Source organism: Anabrus simplex, chromosome 2 (genome assembly GCF_040414725.1).
Source record: "Anabrus simplex isolate iqAnaSimp1 chromosome 2, ASM4041472v1, whole genome shotgun sequence".
NCBI lineage: Eukaryota > Metazoa > Arthropoda > Insecta > Orthoptera > Tettigoniidae > Anabrus > Anabrus simplex.
The window spans coordinates 199,730,465-199,752,192 of record NC_090266.1 but is presented as its reverse complement, the minus strand read 5'-3'; the positions used below and the strand labels follow the sequence as shown (position 1 = coordinate 199,752,192).

The 21,728-nt window shown below is 37.7% G+C and overlaps 1 protein-coding gene across 1 annotated transcript in view; it reads left to right on the top strand.

Annotated features, from left to right (window-relative positions):
* LOC136864007 (vacuolar protein sorting-associated protein 4) overlaps positions 1-21,728 on the top strand; it is a 212,515-nt gene that overhangs the window by 101,799 nt on the left and 88,988 nt on the right. The window contains exon 5 of the mRNA XM_067140502.2: positions 11,323-11,557. Coding sequence (XP_066996603.2) covers positions 11,323-11,557 — 235 coding nt within the window. The remainder of the gene's footprint in view (positions 1-11,322; positions 11,558-21,728) is intronic.

Sequence of the window (21,728 nt, the reverse complement as noted above, 5' to 3'; positions counted from 1 at the left end):
TACAATCTGTATAAAAATCAGTCTGCAGTGATAAGAATCGAGGGCTATGAAAAAGAAGCAGCAATCCAGAAAGGAGTGACGCAAGACTGCAGCCTGTCCACCCTCCTTTTCTATGTTTACATAGAACAGGCAGTAAAGGAAATCAAAGATGAATTTAGAAAGGGAATCTTAATCCAAAGAGAGGAAATCAAAACCTTGAGATTTGCCAATGATATTGTTATTTTATCTGAGACTGCAGAAGATCTGGAGAAGTTGCTGAATGTTATGGACGAAGTCTTGGGTAAGGAGTACAAGATGAAAATAAATAAGTCCAAAACAAATGTAATGGAGTGCATTCGAACAAAGGCAGGTAATGCAGGTAATATTAGGTTATGAAATTGATCAGTCACTACTGATCTGCATTTAGGGCAGTCGCCCAGGTGGCAGATTCCCTATCTGTTGTATTTGTAGCCTTTTCTTAATTGATTGCAAAGAAATTGGAAATTTATTGAACATCTCCCTTGGTAAGTTATTCCAATCCCTAACTCCCCTTCCTGTAAACAAATATTTGCCCCAATTTGTCCTCTTGAATTCCAACTTTATCTTCATATTGTGATCTATCCCCAGCCCAAACTTTGCAACATTTTTGTAATGCTACTCTTTTGTCGGAAATCGCCCAGAACAAATCGAGCTGCTTTTCTTTGGATTTCTTCCAGTTCCTGAATCAAGTAATCATGATGAGGGTCCCATACACTGGAACCGTACTCTAATTGGGGTCTCACCAGAGACAAATATGCTCTCTCCTTTACATCTTTACTACAACCCCTAAATACCCTCATAACCATGTGCAGAGATCTGTACCCTTTATTTACAATCGTATTTATGTGATTACCCAAATGAAGATCTTTCCTTTTATTAATACCTAGGTATTTACAGTGATCCCCAAAAGGAACTTTCACCCCATCAACGCAGTAATTAAAACTGAGAGGACTTTTCCTATTTGTGAAACTCACAACCTGACTTTTATCCCCATTTATCATCATACCATTGCCTACTGTCCATCTCACAACATCATCGAGGTCATTCTGCAGTTGCTCAGAATCATGTAACTGTACAGAATAACATCATCTGCAAAAAGCTTTATCTCTGATTCCACTTCTTTACACATATCATATATATATATATATAGGAAAACATAAAGGTCCAATAATACTGCCTTGAGGAATTCCCCTCTTAATGATTACAGGGACAGATTAAGCTTCACCTACTCTAATTCTCTGAGTTCTGTTTTCTAGAAACAGAGCCACCCATTCAGTCACTCTCTTGTCAAGTCCAATTGCACTCATTTTTGCCAGTAGTCTCCCATGATCTACCCTATCAAATGCCTTAGACAGGTCAATCGCGATACAGTCCACTTCACCTCCTGAATCCAGGACATCTGCTATATCTTGCTGGAATCCTACAAGTTGGGCTTCAGGGGAATAACATTTCCTAAACCGAAACTGCCTTCTATCAAACCAGTTATTAATTTTGCAAACATGTGTTATATAATCAGAAAGAATGCTTTCCCAAAGCTTACCTACAATGCATGTTAAACTGACTGGCCTGTAATTTTCAGCTTTATGTCTATCACCCTTTCCTTCATATACAGGGGCTACTATAGCAACTCTCCATTCATTTGGTATAGCTCCTTCAACCAAACATTAATCAAATAAGTATTTCAGATATGGTACTATATGCCAACCCATTGTCTTTAGTATATCCCCCAAAACCTTATCAATTCCAGCTGCTTTTCTAGTTTTCAACTTTTGTATCTTGCTGTAAATGTCATTGCTGTCATAGGTAAATTTTGATACTTCTTTAGTATTAGTCACCTCTATCTCGACATTATCCTTGTAACCAACAATCTTTACATACTGCTGACTCAATAACTTGGCTTTTTGAAGATCCTCGCATATACACTCCCCTTGTTCATTAATGATTCCTGGAATGTCCTTCTTGGAACCTGTTTCTGCCTTAAAGTACCTATACATACTCTTCCATTTTTCACTAAAATTTGTATGGCTGCCAATTATGCTTGCCATCATATTATCCTTAGCTGATTTCTTTGCTAGATTCAATTTCCTATTAAGTTCCTTCAATTTCTCCTTACTTCTACAGCCTTTTCTAACTCTATTTCTTTCCAACATTTACCTCGTTCTTAGTCTCTTTACTTCCCTGTTATAATATAGTGGATCTTTACCCTATTTTCACATTCCTCAACAGTTGCTTTAAACCCATCCCAGAGTCTGTTTACATTTATATTTACCGTTTTCCACTGATCATAGTTACTTATTAAAAACTCCCTCATGCCTGTTTTATCAGCCGTATTGTACTGCCTAGTAGTCCTAATTTTAATCTCTTCCTTTCTGTCACATGTGTTTTTAATTACCACAAAAACAGCTTCGTGATCACTAATACCATCTATTACTTTGGTTTCTCTATAGAGCTCATCTGGTTTTACCAGCACCACATTCAGGATATTCTTCCCTCTAGTTGGTTCCATCACTTTCTGAATCAGGTGCCCTTCCCATATTAACTTATTTGAAATGATGTCTTAAAGGAAGTAGATGAATATTGTTACTTGGGTAGTAAAATAAGTAACAATGGCAGAAGTAAGGAGGGCATAAAATGCAGACTAGCACAAGCAAGGAAGAGCTTCCTTAAGAAAAGAAAGTTGCTCAGTTCAAACATTGATATAGGAATTAGAAAGATGATTCTGAAGACTTCCATCTGGAGTGTGCCATTGTATGGAAGTGAAACATGGACGATAACTAGCTCAGAAAGAAAGAGAATAGAAGTTTTTGAAATGTGGTGTTACAGAAGAATACTGAAGTTGAGATGGATGGATCGAATCACGAATGAAGAGATACTGAATCGAATTGGTGAGGTCGATTTTGTTAGGGTTCAGTGTTCCCTCATATTGTGTATTCTTTGATAGCAGCTTTTACTCTGTGAGAATGTACAGACTCTTTGGATTTAAAGTAATAACATTCATTTTTTATCCATATTGAACTGAGGTTACAAAGCTTTAAAAAAAGTTTTAGGGTCTAGCTTATTCAATACTGTACAATTTGTTGTCTAGATGTAATGACAACATATTATGTTTATTCAGGACTAGTTTTGGCGCTATTCGGCGTCATCAGCTGAACAAAAGTGTTGGAAAACTGGCAATCATATAAACATTATAAATATTAACATTTTCACAAGTTGAAATCTTATGATATTACACTTAAAATAAATATATATAGAAAGATACAATATTAATCCTTCCTTTCTCAACAAGTTTGAGGCTTGCGGGTCGAATGTACATAATTATTTAAAACCATGTGTGATCAAATTTATTACTATTGTAATCTTAGAGTTCAAATTAAAATAGTCTTTGTTCTAAAACTCGTTGTGCTTTGTTATATACACTTCGTAATTCTTCGTATAGTGAGGTGCAATCATAAGAAACATGTTTACAAGTAGTTGGATAGTGTCCTGCCTGATGGTATTGTTCTGTGTGCAACAGGCCTCATGAGGTGGGAACGTACAAATAAAGTCCTTAAGCTGTTAACAAGAACTACGTTTCCCAGTTCAAATGCAGAACCTGTGAATGATGAGAACCATATACCAGTTATAATGCTGTGGAGGGAAGGGCAAGATATGACATCGTGTCCAATAAAGAAAGTGTTTATAAGATTCGCCTCAGAAGGTCATTGACTGAGCAAAGCATATTGAAACACTGTGAGTAATAATATGCTTGAGTCAAATGCCCACGGTGGGGTGGGGCAGTAAAGGGGGAGTAGGCGTAAGTGGGAAATGAGACTGAGGGGCGCTAATGTGAGGGAGATCTGGTGGGGCATTTTGGAAGAAAGGAGTAACGAGAAAAACTATTGTGCATAGCACGAAAACTGAACTATTGCCTGTAACTAGTACGTTTTTAAAAAATGCAATGAGGAAATCAAATAGAACTTATGGTTTTTCGGAAATCTCATTTAAGTTAAGGTTGGAATTGAAATATTGATCCAATGACAAGGTCATTTATAATCGGGATGGGTTAGCAATGGGGTCTCCAGCCTCAGGGATTTTGGCCAAAATTTATTTGGATTTTTTAGATGACATCGTAATTGTGAACGGCAATAAATTTGATAACATACATTTTTAGTCTAGGTATGTGGACGATATGTTCGTAATTCTGTGCGAACGTGTCACACGCGACTGCTACTCTTGATAGTCTCAATAGTAGTGACCCACATATAAAGTTTACTTTGGAATCAGTAAAGAATAAGTCAATTTTTTGGTCTTAACAATTAAGACTTAATTCCTCTTTCATATACAGTATTTTTAGAAAGCCTACGCAAACAGCTGTTACTATAAGACAGGATTCGGTGCACCTACAGAACCAAAAAAGTGCCACATACAACAGCCTGGTAGAACGAGCCTGTAGGATCCCCAAGACAAAGGCTAATTTGAACAAGGGGTTGAACACCATCCGCTCACTGTCTAAGCCTAATGGCTTTAAAGAAGACTTTATCGAACGTATAATCAACAAGTTTAGACATCGCTCACGTACCTAACGATAAACCTAGTCAAAAGGCTTTTGCAACATTCACTTTTAATGAGGATATATATAGGTTCATTAATATTTTGAAAAAGCATAACGTCAAGGTTTTATTTCGTATTGATACTAGAAAAACTGAAGTATTGCATAATTCAACCTCAAGTAATAGATCCAATACTTATTCCAAATCAGGTGTATATAGGTTTCGATGTAATGACTGTGATTGCGCTTATCTGAGACAAACTGCACGCAACTTCAAGATCACATATGCAGAACATGTTAATGCTGTAAAGTATAACAAGTTTTCCGCTGTGGGCCAGCATGTACGTGAACTAAAACACAAATTCACAACTATAGAGCAAGACATTGAGATACTGGAGACTTTAGGTAAGGGATCTGTGCTTGATGCTACAGAATGTTGTTATATACACTTGGATCAATATTTCAATTCCAACCTGAACTTAAATTAGATTTCTGACAAACCAAAAGTTCTATTTGATTTCCTCATTGCATTTTTTAAAAACGTACAAATTCCAGGCAATAGTTCGGTTTTTCGTGCTATGCGTAATCGTTTTTCTCGTTACTCCTTTCTTACGCAAGGCCCCCCCCCAGATCCCCCTCACATTAGTGCCCCTCAATCTCATCTCCCACTTACCCCTACTCCCCCTCTACTGCCCCACCCCACCGTGGGCATTTGACTCAAGCATATTATTACTCACAGTGCTTCAATATGCTTTGCTCAGTCAACAACCTTCTGAGGTGAGTCTTATAAACACTTTCTTTATTGGACATGATCTTATATCTTGCCTTTTTTTGCTATTTGCTTTACGTGGCAACGATGGGATAGGAAAGGACTAGGAATTGGAAGGAAGCGGCCGTGGCCTTAATTAAGGTACAGCCCCGGCATTTGCCTGGTGCGTAAATGGGAAACCACAGAAAACCATCTTCAGGGCTGCCGACAGTGGGGCTCGAACCCACTATCTCCCGATTACTGGATACTAGCCGCACTTAAGCGACTGCAGCTATCGAGCTCGGTATATCTTGCCTTTCCCTGCACGACATTATAACTGGTATATGGTTCTCATCATTCACAGGTTCTGCATTTAAACTAGGAACATAGTTCTTGTTAACAGTTTCAGGACTTTAGTTGTACGTTCCCACCTCATCAGGCTCATAACCCACAGATCAATGCATGAAAAAGGACACTATTCAGTTACTTGTAATTATGTTTCTTATGATTGCACCTCACTATACAAAGAATTACAAAGTGTATATAACCAAGCACAACGAGTTTTAGAACAAAGACTATTTTAATAGTTTCGTGTGTGAACTTTAATTTGAACTCCTAAGATTACATCTGTAATAAATTTGTTCGCACATGGTGTTAAATAATTTTGTACATTCAACCCTCAGGTCTTCAACTTGTTGAGAAAGGAAGGATTAATATTGTATCTTTCTATATATCTATATATATAAAGTAGCTTGTCCTGACTGACTGACTGACTGACTGACTGACTGATTCATCATCGCCGAGCCAAAACTACTGGACATAAAGAAATAAAATTTTGGGGATATATTCATATTATAATGTAGGTGCTCGCTAAGAGAGGATTTTTGGATATTCCGTCGCTAAGGGGGTGAAAAGGGGGGTGAAATTTTAAAATGAGTGTGTCTATATCTCAGAACTTTAAAAGTTTGCAGATGTGAAAATTGGTGTTTAGAATCTTCTTTAAAAATAAGGAAACACGTATTTTTTTGTTTTCAGACAATCCCAATAGGAGGGGTGAAAAAGGGTGAAAAATGGGTTGAATGCCTTTAATCAAGATACCGCTACTTATATCTCAGAAACTGAAAATATTACAGACCTCAAAATTGGTACTTTCGATCGCTGTCAAAAATAAAGAAACACGTATATTTTTGTTTTTGGAAAATCCAATTAATGCGAGGGTGAAAGGGGGGTGAATTTTTAAAATGAGTGCATCTATATATCAAAAGTTTTAAAGTTTAGAGATGTAAAAATTGGTATTTAGAATCTTCATTAAAAATAAAGGAACACGTATTTTTTGTTTTCGGAAAATCCCAATAGGAGGGGTGAAAAGGGGGTTAAAATTGGGTTGAATGCCTTTAAAGAGAATACTTATATCTTAGAAACTTAATATATTACAGTCCTGAAAATTGGTATTTGGGATCTACTTTAAAAATAAAGAAACAGGTATTTTTTCGTTTTGGGAAAATCCAAATAATGGGGGGTGAAATGGGGGATGAAATTTTTAAAATGAGTGTATCTATATCTCAAAACTTTTAAAGTTTATAGATGTAAAATTTGGTATTTAGAATCTCCTTTAAAAATAAAGAAACACGTACTTCTTTTTTTTCTCTAAATCCCAATAGGAGGGGTGTAAAAGGGTGAATAATGGGTTGAATGCCTTTAATGAGGATACATATATCTCAGAAACTTAAGATATTACAGAACTGAAAATTTGTAAATGGGATCTCCTTTAAAAATAAAGAAACACGTATATTTTTGATTTTGGAAAATTCAATTCATGGCGGTTAAACAGGAGTGGCAAATTGGGGTGAATTTTTTGAAAGACTATATCTACAGAATATATGAGAAGCGTAAAATGTTACAGACGTAAAAAGTGGGTATTTGGAATCTCCTCTAAGTGTAAAGAAACATAGGTGATTTGTCTTTGGAAACTCCACTTAAGGGGAACTAAAAAGGGGTGAAATTTTAAAATGAGAATTTATACAGTATATCTCAAAAAACTTAACATGTTACAGAAGTGAAAAATGGTAATTTTTTAATTCTATTAAAAATAAAGAAACGTGTATTTTTAGTTTTCGGAAATACCACTTGGGAAGTGGGGGGGGGGGAGTGACTGAAAATGGTGTTGAATTCTTTTAATTAGGCTACTGATATCTCAAAAATGAAGATGTTACACACGTGAAATTTGATTTTTGCAATCTGCTTTAAACGTAAACAAACACGTATTCTCGGAAAATCCAATGAAGGGGGTTTGGGGGTTAAAGGATTGAAAAAATTAATTGACTTAATTGTATGAGAATACATACATCTAATAAAAACTAAAGTTGTTACAGACGTGAAAATTGGTATTGTGATCTCTTTTAAAAACAAAGAAAAGCGCGTTTGGGGGGGGGAAACAATCTTGGGGGGGGGGCGGGAGTGAAAAGGAGCTGAATTCCTTTCATAAGGACACATAAATCAAAAACTAAAGAGGTTAGAGTGGTGATAATTGGTATTTAGAAGATCCTTTACTATTAAAGGAACAAGTATTTTTTGCCTTAATATCACTTCGTGAGGGTGGGGGGGAGTGTGAAAGGAAGTTAAAAGAAGTGAATTAGTTTTAAGGGGATACTTAAATCTCAAAACTGAAGGTAATAAACGTGAACATTGGTATTTGGAATCTCCTTTAAACATAAAGAAACACACCTCCTTTTAATTTTTTGGCGGGTGGGGGTAAATAAACTTAACGGCGGTGGGGTTTAAAAGGCGGTGAGACCAATTGATTTTACTGTTCATAATGTACTTATAAGGAGCCTCCGTTGCTCAGGCGGCAGAGCGCCGGCATCTCACAGCTGGGTTCCGTGTTTCAAATCCCGGTCACTCCATGTGACATTCGTGCTGGACAAAATGGCGGCGGGACAGGTTTTTCTCCGGATACTCCGGCTTTCCCTGTCATCATTCATTCCAGCAACACTGTCCAATATTTCATTTCATTTGTCACTCATCGATCATTGCCCCAGAGGGGACCTTCGGCAGCCGGCACAATTCATATTGTCGCCGCTAGATGGGGCTTTATTCATTCCATCCCTGATCCTGTCGAATGATAGGAAACAGGCTGTTGACTTTCGATGTACTTATTCTGATCATAAACCGATCATTTTTAATATTTCCTGGGTTCTTTTTCAACAGCCATCTTTTCCTACGGAGAACGTTCTTAGATTGGAGTAGATTCTCCAGGCATATAAATAAAAATTTAAACACATTTGAAATAAACGATAGGAATGATATTGACCGTCAAATTGTTCACCTCTATAATAAGGTCACTAATACACGGAGGTATGTCATTCGTATCGCCAGAAATCCCGCACACTTGCCTACGCGCGACAATGGTGCTGGTCACATTGTCAACAATGACAATGGCAGCAGATGTAATTTACCGCCAAGTAGCGGTCTTGCATATTGCTGTGGGGTCCAGAACATATAATAATAATAATAATAATAATAATAATAATAATAATGTTCTGGACCGTCGTCACATGTGCGGACCACGCTGGAAACGGGTCCTGGACGGCTAATGACTAAGAATGCAGTTAGGCCGCGGGTTCAGTATGCTACCGCCAAGGCACCCAAGACGACACCACGCCGGATCCCCTGAAGGATTTGATGCAAATTAAAAATGCTTATAGGAAAAGATGGCAAAGATTTAGGGACCCAACTAACTGGGTGGAATACCTGGACCTAGCCCGGGAAGTACGAAATCGTTTGCTGGAAAGAAAGATTGAAAAATGGGAGGAAACTTGCCGTAATCTATTAGAAAACGAGTCAGATCGCGAATTTTGGCGGATTCTCGCAGAAAACGGGTCAGATCGCGAATTTCGGCGGATTATATATCTAAAACAATAAGCATTCAATTATAAATTTCAGTATAATACCGTAGCGAAGCACGGGTATCTTGCTAGTATATATATATATATATTTAATTTAAGTGTAATATTATAAGATTTCAACTTGTGAAAATGTTAATGTTTATAATGTTTATATGATTGCCAGTTTTCTAGTGCCTTTGTTCAGCTGATGATGATGCCGAATAGCGTTGAAACTAGTCCTGAATAAACATAATATATTGTAATTAAATCTAGACAACAAATTGTACAGTAGTGAATAAAATTGGATCCTCAAACTTTTTTAAAGCTTTGTAGAATCTTTGGAGTCGATCAGCTGTGTCCCTATATCAATGTGGTGTCAGTCATACGATATACCAGTTGGAAATGTGTAGCAGTTGGGTGGTACTTGTATAAGAAGTTAAGATGTAGTAAGCTGAGTACTAGCGGAGTGAACGTATACAGAGATATAGTATGGCTTGTGATGTTGAGTAAACCATTCTTTTAACTAACATAGGGTATCGTGGTTATGTTACTCCTCGCATAGCCCGATAGTTAGTTTGCCTACAGATTTGGCTAAATTTAACGAGAAGAAGAGATAGAATGATAGGACACATCTTAAGACACTCAGGGCTTGTTCAGTTGGTTTTTGAAGGAAGTGTATGCAATAAGAACCTTAGGAGTAGACCAAGGTATGAATATGATAAGCAGATTAGAGCAGATGTAGGATTCAATAGTTACATAGAAATGAAATGGTTAGCGCAGGATAGGGTGGCAAGGAGAGCTGCATCAACCCAGTCTATGGACTGATGACTCAAACAACAACAATGTAGCCTATGGTGGGGGTAAGTAATTTGGGAGTTTACTTCGGTGAATGTATTGCGATTTAAATTCTCTTGTAGATAAAGTAGTACCAGTAGTCAGAGTAATGAAGAAATAAGAAATGACACCACAACAATATTTTAGACAATGGGTTAACTGAACCTTCAAATTCAAAGCGAAATTTTGTATTAGCAAGACATCAGCTGAATACATTATAAATTCCATAGGACAGCTCTTATGAAGTAGTTCTTCACCCAGTAATCTTCAACATAATATTATCAGCAGCAACATATTGTAGATCAGTTTCTTCCCTCCTGCACTCCCAGTTTTTGCTCTGTTGTCTCTCTTTGCATGTAATCATGCTCAGTGTTTAATTTACTATTATGATATTAAGAGATATTCTTCATTGGGTGAGGTCCTTGCCCTTTACAGGATTCTTTGTGCTGCTGTAATTATTATTATTATTATTATTATTATTATTATTATTATTCAAGGATTCACTGTTTGATTAATGATAATAAACCATGCTTATAATATTTCTTTTGTGCCAGTTTTGCCAAGATTTATCCCTTAAATACTTCCAATATCCCGAGAATGCTCACTGCTTTTTCTGCAATGTCTGTCCACACTTCAACCTTCTTCTCATAGCTGAGCTCTGAAGGAAATCTCATCGCTCTTCAGAGCCATCTAGAATGTAATATATTAAACTTCAGGTCTGGCATAAAATTGCCACATTTATGGAACAAGTTCTTTAAACTTGACAGTGCACAATATTTTGCCTGTCACATAAGAAAAACTTGTAACATTTATGAAACAGAAAATTGTCATGAGAAATTTGCAAATTTGTTAGATCTGACAGAATTGTCGAATGTGTCGCACCTGTCAAGTTTTATGTAATAGGTCCCTAATATCACTGTATCAGTTAGGTTGCTCGAAGTAGAACATAAACTAGGTAAGACATGAAAGGAGCAAGATGAATGATAAAGTTATGATTGAACTTGATCTATGAAGTGAATAGGAGTGAAAAAACACAAAGAAAGCTGATTTTGTCGTTGACAGTTTAGGAAAGGCTATCCTGTTACAGAAATGGCGGCAGTGGTGAGTGTGATTTAAGATGCTTATTTCATTCACTAAATAAAGCATACTGAATACTGAAATTTTTCAGTATTAATGAAAATCGTTGGGGTGTTAGGTAACAGATAAGTTTTAACAGACAAAAAGTGTTAAGTATTCAAACATGTTATTGTTATGCACATAACTGTGTTGCTGTGAAGAAAATTACGATATTTCTTGCCTATTGTTCTTAGGAGTGATGACAAGAAAAGCGACAGTGATAGCGATACAGAGGACCCAGAGAAGAAGAAATTGCTAGCAAAATTAGAAGGAGCTATTGTTCTTGAAAAGCCTGATGTTAAATGGTCTGATGTTGCTGGTCTAGAGATGGCAAAGGAGGCTCTCAAGGAAGCTGTTATTTTGCCTATAAAGTTTCCTCATCTCTTCACGGGGAAGAGAATACCCTGGAAAGGTATTCTTTTGTTTGGGGTAAGTATATCTTTTGCTAATGCTTAATTTAGACATTTAGACATTTTGTGATATTTGGAAAATCACAGCATGTATTAAATTATCGAACTGTATAATTAATTGGAAAGATGTATAATCAGTGGTACGTCATTTTAAATTATTATGTTTATATATAAGTTCTTTAGTCATCCATTTCACATCATCATTTCACTTTCTATAACGTATTCCGAACTAATGATCTGTTGAGTAAAGTATTACATCATCATTCGTATTAATAGCTTGCAGTAAATTTCCTGTAGCCGAAGTCAGGTGACTGGATTCACCATGCTAATTTTAGTCCATTACCAGGAAATGTACGTCATCAAGCTTGGAAGAGACCTTACCCCTTCCATATTCTGAAGAGACTGTTAAAGCCTTGTTAGCACCTACTTTTCGAAGTTTGCTACATGACGCTTTGATTGCATGGGAAAGTTCAACCTATGTGAATGGACGTTATGAAGCAAGATGATGTATATACAGCAATGGATAGGAGAAGGGATAATACATCACATCTTACTGGACCATGTGATATGGTTGGAGGAGGGAGACTTTGGAGCCTATATACATCAACGACAAGAGCTGGAGAGGGCTTATTCTATCGCTTTACTATCGGACAATTCTAAACTATCATTGGAGGAGGGCTGTACGTCTTGATATCAGAGAAGGTCTTCACTGCTGAAGATCATAACGTAGTGCACTTTGCATCTGAGTAGAGCACTACTCAAAGTTATTCTCATTGAGACCTGTTTATCTTTATGACGAGAGTTAAAGTCAACGAGAGACCAGTTTTGACTGGTATAGGGCAGGAGAGATTTTGTTATGTATTTAGTTACGCTACAGTTCTGTAATACGGAAGAATAGAAGTATATTCTCTCCATGAACGTAACCCAAGGTGGTTTTGCTATTGAAAGTAGGACTCATTACAACTTTATGTATGGAGTATTGTAGAAAGTGTTAAAGTCAGGAAGGTCGTAGTACAACTAGTGTACTATGCACGAATCAGAAATAGGACTGGTACCAACAACACGAGATGGCGACGCATGTACGAGAGGTCCATCAAACATCAGCTGCTATATATATCGTATCCAGATAACAGAATCTACAAATGGTGAGCTAATGGCATAAATTACTGCGAGTCTGTGCGTAACAGTACATCTTCTTAAATTTTATTTCATTCAATTTTTCTTTTGCTTCCGTAAGTTCAGATTTCGTAAGTATGCCGTCACGTTTTTCATCCTAATAAGTAGTTGTTTTAATTTGTATTTTATGAAATTCTTACTAATGATCCTTATCTTCTAAATTAGTGTATACTTCATGGCTATAGGATTCAGTCACCCCAGCCCTGGGAGTATTTAGAGTCTCATTACGAATTATTATTAATTATCAACTAAAGTTTTCAAGCCATAAGCTTGAAGGCTGGCGCCCATGAGATATTGTTTATGGAGAAGTAAAGGAGAGATTATTTATATTCAAATTAAGGTGGTCCGCCACGTCATATACTGTCACACATCTGTGGGCAAGAGTGGGTACGTCACAATTTTTTGGAAAAAGAGGAAAAAACAGAGAAATTAAAATGCAGAAAATATACAGGGAAAGGACTTGTCATCTCAGAATTAAGCTTTACTTTACTTTGATAGTAAAATTAAAAGTTTGTTGATAATTACTCCCCCATTAATTTGTAATTGCCTTGTTTTCATTAAACCAAAACGTAAATTATAAATTTAAAAAGACAATTGCTCTAATCTTCTTAAAACAATTTTGCTTTAATTCGCATTGACACAGATAGGTATTATGGCGACGATGGGATAGGAAAGGGCTGGGAATGGGAACAAAGCGGTCATGACCTTAATCAAGGTACAGCCCCAGAATTTGCCTGGTGTGAAAATGGTAAACCATGGAAAAACCATCTTCAGAGCTGCCGACAGTGGGGTTCGAACTCGCTTATCTCCCGATTGCAAGCTCACAGACGCGCGACCCTAACCGCACAGCCACTTGCTCGGTCTTGTCTTCTTAATGTTACTTTTAAAATGCCCACCGTTTTAAAAACTACCCATGTAATCTTCATAATGTAAAGGAGCTAACTATTATGAACTGCCTGTAATTATTACAAATTTTGCCTCATTATGAAGGGGAAATAATTTTGGAAAATCAAAGTGATTACAGAAAAAGAATTCCATAAAGAAAGAAATGTGTCACTGGTACTTGTTTCCCATGAACCTGCTACGCAGGCGTAGCAGGGGGAGAGGTGATACTCCCACTTGGCGCGTCCCAGGTGGCGGATAGGGGGGTCCTAACCGGCTTGCCAGCAGACTTGAGGGAAATAAAATACCTCTCGCGGACCAAACACACTATCGCCTGCAGGTGGGGGACGCACATTTAGAACACACCCGCGGTATCCCCTGCCTGTCATAAGAGGCGACTAAAAGGGGCAACCAAGGGTTGATTGAATTAGAACCATGAAACTACTTTTGATTCGTACCATCATGCGGGAAACGCCATGGATTGCCTGTACTTGCGAGTAGTACCACTAAATTAGGTACGAAATAGGTTTGTAATTCGTAGCATAAAGAGGCTGGCCTGGGTGTTTCCAGTACCCGTGCGTCGTACCCATGTGAGCAACACCGCAGGTCTGGGCGTAGCCTGTGTGTTGTACCGCTATATGAGCAACACCGTCGGTCTGCGTTGCCTGTGATTGGTGCCCACTATGTGAGGAACACCACGGGAATACCGGCGCCCGTGATTAGTACACCTAGGTGAGGAGCCTCATCGGTTTGCGTTGGCTGTGGGTGGCGCCATTGTGTGAGAAACACCATAGGTCTGCATTCCCTGTACAAAGTACAATACTTGTGAGTAGTACCATCTTGTGTGGAACACCGTGAGTCTTCGCTACTTTTGATTAGTGCCCCAACGTGACAAATACCATGGTTCTACTTTACTCGCGACATGTACCATTCTGTGGGGCCTTAGACATGGATTTTGCACCCCTTTAGACATCAAGCATTATTGTGCTTTATAAATGGTCCCTTGCTCAGTAATAATATTATTTACGATCTTTTTTTGAGTGTGATCCACTTTTTGTTTTTTGTTTTTTTGTTTTTTGTTGGGTTCATGTCCATCCATTCATTCTTCATGACATTTTTTATTTTATTTTGGTCAGTGGATGAATTTGTACTTTTTGTTATTTCATTTCGTACCATTAGGGGCCGATGACCTCGATGTTAGGCCCCTTTAACCAACAAGCATCATCATCATCATCATCATCATTATTGGTACTTGTTTCTGTGCACATTAGTTGACCAGCATACGTATTGGAACGACACTTCCATTTGCTACAGGAACTGGGATCTTATTCCTCAGTTTTTTAACACTAATCCATATGTTGCTGTTGCAAGCATGTTTAGAAACTGGCACTCACTCACACCAATTTCAAGAATAAGTTCCCTGATGAATAAAGGTGTTAATTTGAAGAGTGATTGGCTCATGGCTTGCTGTGAGCAATGTACATTTTCATTGGTTGTAGTGTTTCTTGCAGTGGCTGTTTGCAGTGGGATTACTGATAACCCACTTCAAAGGTTGGCACTTTGTGATAAGGTGTAGCTTGTTTGATTTATGATATATTTATTTCAAGTTATTTATGCCCTTGTAAGTGTTCGTGAAAAATATGTGACGATTCCAGTGTATGCTATAGGCTAAATACTAGAGTGTTACTGTTATGTTCCATGTTCCACTAAATTTAATGCAGGGAAAACAGGAATATCCCAGGGAAAATACAGGGGAAAGCAGATTTAGGTTACTAGTGGACACCCTGTAAATTGGTATGTATATTGTCTTATAATTCTGTTCCTGCTTCTCTTACCACTTGCTTTATATGGTCCTTTATCTAAACTGATTCATACAAGAGGGATAATGATCACGGGGTGGATATCTGAGTGCGTCAGTTGCTTTACACCAATGTGATATGATTTGAATCTTGGCCAGTGCATCTGAGCAATACATCGATGTGCAATTGGAGGTCATGCATTTATGACAGATGCATACAATTGTTTGCTTGCTTGCTTGCTTGCTTGCTTGCTTAAGCTTGGTGACAAGTCACTTGCTCCTCATTGAAGTAATGCCAGTTCAGTTCCTGGATAATATACATGAAATATTTGGAATAGAAAGTTATTTTCCTGTTTTATATTCAATATAAAACTATTTCCCATGGTTTGTAATCACAAGATAAATAGTTGCATGAAACTGCAAGCTATTTCATGAACTAGTATATAGCTTCATCCTACAATGTTCATTTCTGAGTCTTCATGTCTACATTAGGAATGCCATGCTTCAGTTATTCTCCCCTGTTTATACTTGCGTTCAGTGTCACTACAGTCCTGTCTTTTACCTCCAGCTTATGAATAAGGTATCTTGAAACCATCTAAGTTTCACTCTCATGCAGAATAATCCATTTGAAACTTCAACAATTGAAGGATAACTTTGTATGCTAATATCAACATGGATAATTCAGTGATCCAAGAGTGTGTGAATCTCATTCATGTCCATCTTCCGAATGCTTTTTCTCCATTTAAATCCCAAGGAAGTGCTGGAGTTCATAATGGATGTTTTCTTCCCAGTTCTAGCTCCAATTACCTCTTCCACTATAACACATATTACCAGACTGACTTTCTAGTTACATTGAGTACTAAAAAAATTGGCTTAAAGTTGCATGTCCTTTTAGAGAAACCAAATACTTCAGTTTATCTTTAATTTAACTTCCTTCAAGCAAAATGAAAGAGATTGCCACTGAAAACTGACTCTGTTACTTTTGTTGCTCATCAAGTCAATTTCTCGAATTGTATTGCCAGTCAGAGATTAGGATTTTATGTTCTTATAATGATCCACCTCCTCCAGTGTTGTCTTGTAAATTAACGTTAATCTCCCTAGGTTTTAGAATTGTTGACTTTTTTTTAAAAGTCCTAACATACTAGATGGCAAAATTTGAACGTGGTCCGCCAATACAACCAGGTCATCAGTCTTTGTCACATCATAATCCATCCACATATTGTGCCATTTCACCGTTCTATATTTGCATCAGTAGGAACAAAAATGGAGTTCAAGCCATTAAAAGGTCAATGTGAAAGCAACTAACATCGGTACGAACCGAAATGATAATCCTTTCAACCGGTAGTCACCGAAAGAACCATACTTAGAAGGCTGTGGAAAAAGAATGACAGAAGCGGATTATTTAAACCAATTATTAAGAAAAAAGAGACTTCCATTAGAACATTCTTCACAATTCAGTACTACTGCGAGCAAGACAGAGTCCAGCAAAGAAAGGAGCCAGCTTATCAGATTTAAAGATCAAATATTGACGGAGGATAAAATCCGCGGCAGCCCGCTCAACGTCAACTTTAGAGATCAAATAACTGCGCGAAATTTAAAGACCAGCAAAAGGAGTTAGCAAGTCTGGTGCAGCAAATACGTCACGGCTGGACTTAGAAGTTTTATATTTGTCTGATACTGCATATCGTAGACAGCAGAGTCCAACCAGCTGTCAAGTGCATTTCTAATAAGCACGGAGAAATCACATTCGCTCGGCAAGCGAGAGAGTTTTTACCAATAATAGCACAATTAGAACTACTATATTGAGACTAATCGTCCCAGAGCACATTTTATTCCGATATCATTGGCATTGCAAAACGAAGATTAATTGTAAGATGACAACACTAACTAAGACATTGTATTATTCTGTTCCAAACGTACCCGAGACCACTATGATGTTGTAAAAGACCAAGGCAGAGACTACTCCGACTATGGTGGCGCTTTACGAGGTTGATGACCCAGGAGGATTGAAAGTCAGCTGAGAAGACGAGATGGACCCGATTACCTAAAGCAGAACCATGGAGCGAGGCCTACCATTCCTGATGACCAACAGCGAGATGGCAAACAGGGTCCAATAAGCAAAGTTAAGTCCCCTATAAGTCGTTTTTCGTAAGTAGAAACCTTTATTTTTGGCTATGTGTTGATATGTTTTGTGACATTGTGCGTGTGTATAATATATCGAAGTGTAATTACTTGGATGTAGGTATTCATCTGATGTTACTGTCAATCCCATATGTAGGCGTAATATACCAGTGAAAGCCGTTCGCAACTTTATCAATGTGGTGTGAGAGAAAGTAAGAGATATTTTTAATCATTATCAGTGAAGTGTTAAAGTGTAATATGAGTGTCAATATACATGTGTGATGGCTTTATCGGAATGGCAAGTTAAGAGATCGTATTTAGGGAATGTTTACGACGAAATATAGTAGCACAGCTTAGTATTATGATACGCTTTTCTTTGACACTATGACGGTAAGAATAATGTTTTTATATATGAAGGTTATGGCACATATGCATCGTATTTAATGAGATGGGTGCTTGTAATGCGTTGATATGGATATTACATGATATTTGGAATGGTAAATGGTGAATGAAGTAATAATATAAGCGGATGTTAAGTTGTGATGGTGATATTTATTTTTATTCGAGAGGTTGGTCATAGTAGTCTTCTGTGAGATATTACGTGCAAATTATGCATTCTAAGATATATTGAAACGTACTGCTTTCAATTGCTGTTTTTATTCCCAGATACATTCAAAGTAGGTTAGAATACGATCTAAATGCCATCAATACAGTATTGTTTTGAATATGTAGGATCATCAAATGAGCCAAGAGGCTAGTAATGATAATATTTAGGCCTTCACTGAGTTATTTATGACCATTTTCAAGTACTCTCACACATGGTGACCTAATTCCTGATTTTATGTGAGCATGTTGACACATCACTGGTGACTTAGTCATTCATATACGGATTTTTAGATGAAGGTAGAGTCTTCTAACATGCCAGTTTTTCCACTTGTGGTATAATTTGTTAGAAATTTAATAAAATACACTTGGCAATGCTACATTCAGCCAGATACGCACTTAAATTGAATTTTAACCATGGACTAAGGTAATAATTATGAGAATTAACCACATAAGCCATATGATAATATTAATTTGAAATCAATCACGACTTAGAGCGGACCTGAATTTGCTTATATGGAGATCGGATCCTATGAAACATGAAAACGAAGGGAACTTACAAGCATATTATTTAACTGAAGTCCTTAGAAAACAGATATTGCTTTCCCATATGATTTTCTACTGTGTATGGACACAGATATTAGGTTTAGCACAAAGTGACATTCGTTTCACCAGTCATATTTGAGTTAAAGGTTAAGTGACAGAACTTTAAGTGACTTCGAGGAGCAATTCAGCTCAGAGAGAAGAGATTCCAAATCTTAATGAATTATTTATTTGGCAATTTTCACTGCGTTCTACATTCTGTTTTAAAACTATAATCTGAAATGATGTATATAGTAATGAATGTAATTTTCTTTTCATTTTTAACCAATTGGGTGCATCTAATTCTTTCAACACTATTTAGTATGTTTAACTTAATTTTTTTTTAAATTTTTCAATTGATTCTTCGAACATTATTTATATATGGCTAGATTTTCAACAGGCCAAGGTATTAATGAATCGATAATTATAGCCTAGATTTCAGCTACTTATTACAAGTTCCAAACTTATTTTTTTTATCTCAACTGTAACTGATTGAGATATTTATAACATTATAAAGCTACCTGTGTTGTGTGAGACATTTTCAACGATATGTTAGGTAACATTTCCTTAGTATTTGGACTGAATAGTCAATAAAAGTTGAATAGTGAAACTCCATAATTCTTTTAATGCCTACTTAGTATAAAAACTAGATGTAAGACTGTAATAACTCATTTGTAATTGCGATTTTCGTTGGTGACACATGCGAATCAGTTGAAATATCGTATTGACCTGATATTTGCGATTAATTTTGGCGACATGCAAGTATGATGTCCGACTGACAGCGTGGTGGAGACGTCCTTCTGCGTAGGTTGAGATTTACCATAGGCCATCGGCGTACTTTCTCAAGCGGAACCTACAACCCGGCAACATTAATCAGATAGAATAATTTATCAAGAGCTAGTCTGGATCTCATGTATCCTTACCTGGACGCAGGAATGGTGCAATATCATATGTATGTTTTACTCAAAATCATTTTTTTAGTAATAGAAAGTATTACGTTTTTCGGTCCATAATGCATGTTCTCAATGCATATTTATATTAATGAGCTAGTTATCACAAATTGAGATTGTGATCGCTAGTAAGTTGTGGTTTATATGAACAGTATTTAGATTACAAAGGCACAAGACATATTGCAACATGATGGGCCAACAGGGTGCTAAATACGTAGGTGGTTTTAAAAGTTCTCGGAATGCACTAGAATTAAGTATCTTCCTCGGTGGAACTGCTTTTATTTTTCAACATAGTCTCCCTGTAGACTAATGCATTTGGTCCAGCGATGTTCCAATGCCTTGATCCCATCTCGAAAATGAGATTCCTCCAGGCCTGCAAAATACCTCTCCAATTTGGCTGTCAGTTCTTCCCTTGTAGAAAATCTCCGTCCACCACGGAAAATTTTCAGCTTGGGGAATAGATGAAAGTCTGATGGTGCCAAATCAGGTGAATAAGGTGGATGTGGCAACAATTCGTACCCCAGTTCATGAAGTTTTGCCATGGCAATAACACGTGTGTGCGGCAGAGCGTTGTCCTGATGAAAGATGACCTTTTTCCTTGCCAAACCAGGCCTTGTTTCGCGTATGTTTTCCTGTAGTTGGTCTAGGAGGTTTGCATAGTATTGCCCCGTAATTGTTTGGCCAGTAGGAAGATAATCTATCAGCAGAATGCCTTTTGCATCCCAGAAAACTGAGGCCATGACCTTTCCGTCCGAACTCACTGCCTTTGCTTTCTTTGGTGGTGGTGAATCAGCATGTTTCCACTGCTTTGACTGCTGTTTTGTCTCTGGGGTATAGTAGTCGACCCAAGTTTCATCTGTAGTCACAAACCAGCGCAAAAAATCTTGTTGGTTGCACTGAAAACGGGCCAGACTTTGTCGGACATTTCCAATCTGGTGCGTTTATTGTCCAATGTCAAGAGCCGCAGAACCTTCTTGTGGATAATTTTTTCATACCCAATACTTCGGTTAAAATATAATATATCCGTTTAGAAGACATCCCTACAGCTTCAGCAATCTCCCGCACTTTCAGTCGACGATCCTCCATGACCATTTTATGCACTTTTGCGATAAATTCTGGGGTCGTAACACTTTTTGGCCGTCCACTACCAGATCATCCAAGCTCTCCTGACCAAATTTAAACTCGCTGGTCCACTTGGCAACAGTTCAAAATGAAGAAGCAGAGTCCCCCAGTGTGTTCTGGAAGTCGGCATGAATTTCCTTTGCTTTCATACTTTCCTTTACAAAGTATTTAATCACTGCTCGAATCTCAGTTTTTTCCATTGTCACAAGTCACTACGCGGGAACAACAAAGAGTCGTCACTACCACACTCCTGCAGCTAGAGCACTGACGCGCCACGTGTTCACTCACAAAGGATGTGTGATTATTGCGCGGGAACCTCGTTGCTCTAGCACTGACATCTAGCGGTGATTCCGAGAACTTTTCAAACCGTCCTCGTAAACACACAGCTGGTAGCATTTAACTCTAACGCTACAAATTATTTAGTACTTTTACTTACACACTAACACAGTTGCCCCAGTTCCACAGCTTACACACTGCACAATTTCACATTTGTGCATGTCGTGCACTTATGTCGCACCGAGCCACTGGCATTCATTTGTACGTTGCACACTCCAGTATTCTTTGTTTGGTGCCACTTGCTGTTCTTCATCAGACTCCATGCTGCATACCAACGATACAACACTAGGCGCTTACAGACTGACCCAACTTCACTACAGACAGACTGAGACACTCAACTTCCATGACAGAATGGTATGTTGACTGCCTATCCAGCTTATATAGGCAAGGTTAGTGGCTCAAGATTATTTCAGAAGGCGGATACATCAGGAACACTTTTGGTTCAGCCCTCTAGAGGCTTCTAGGGTGACATCAGAGTGAGGGCCTGCACTTTCACTTGTGGCTCATCCTTCTTGAGTAGTGAACAGTGTGAGCAGCAGGCCAGCAGTTTATCTCACTGTCAGGGACAAACTAACTCTCCCCTCCTGCTTCAAACCAATTTGGCAGGCATATCACGACAT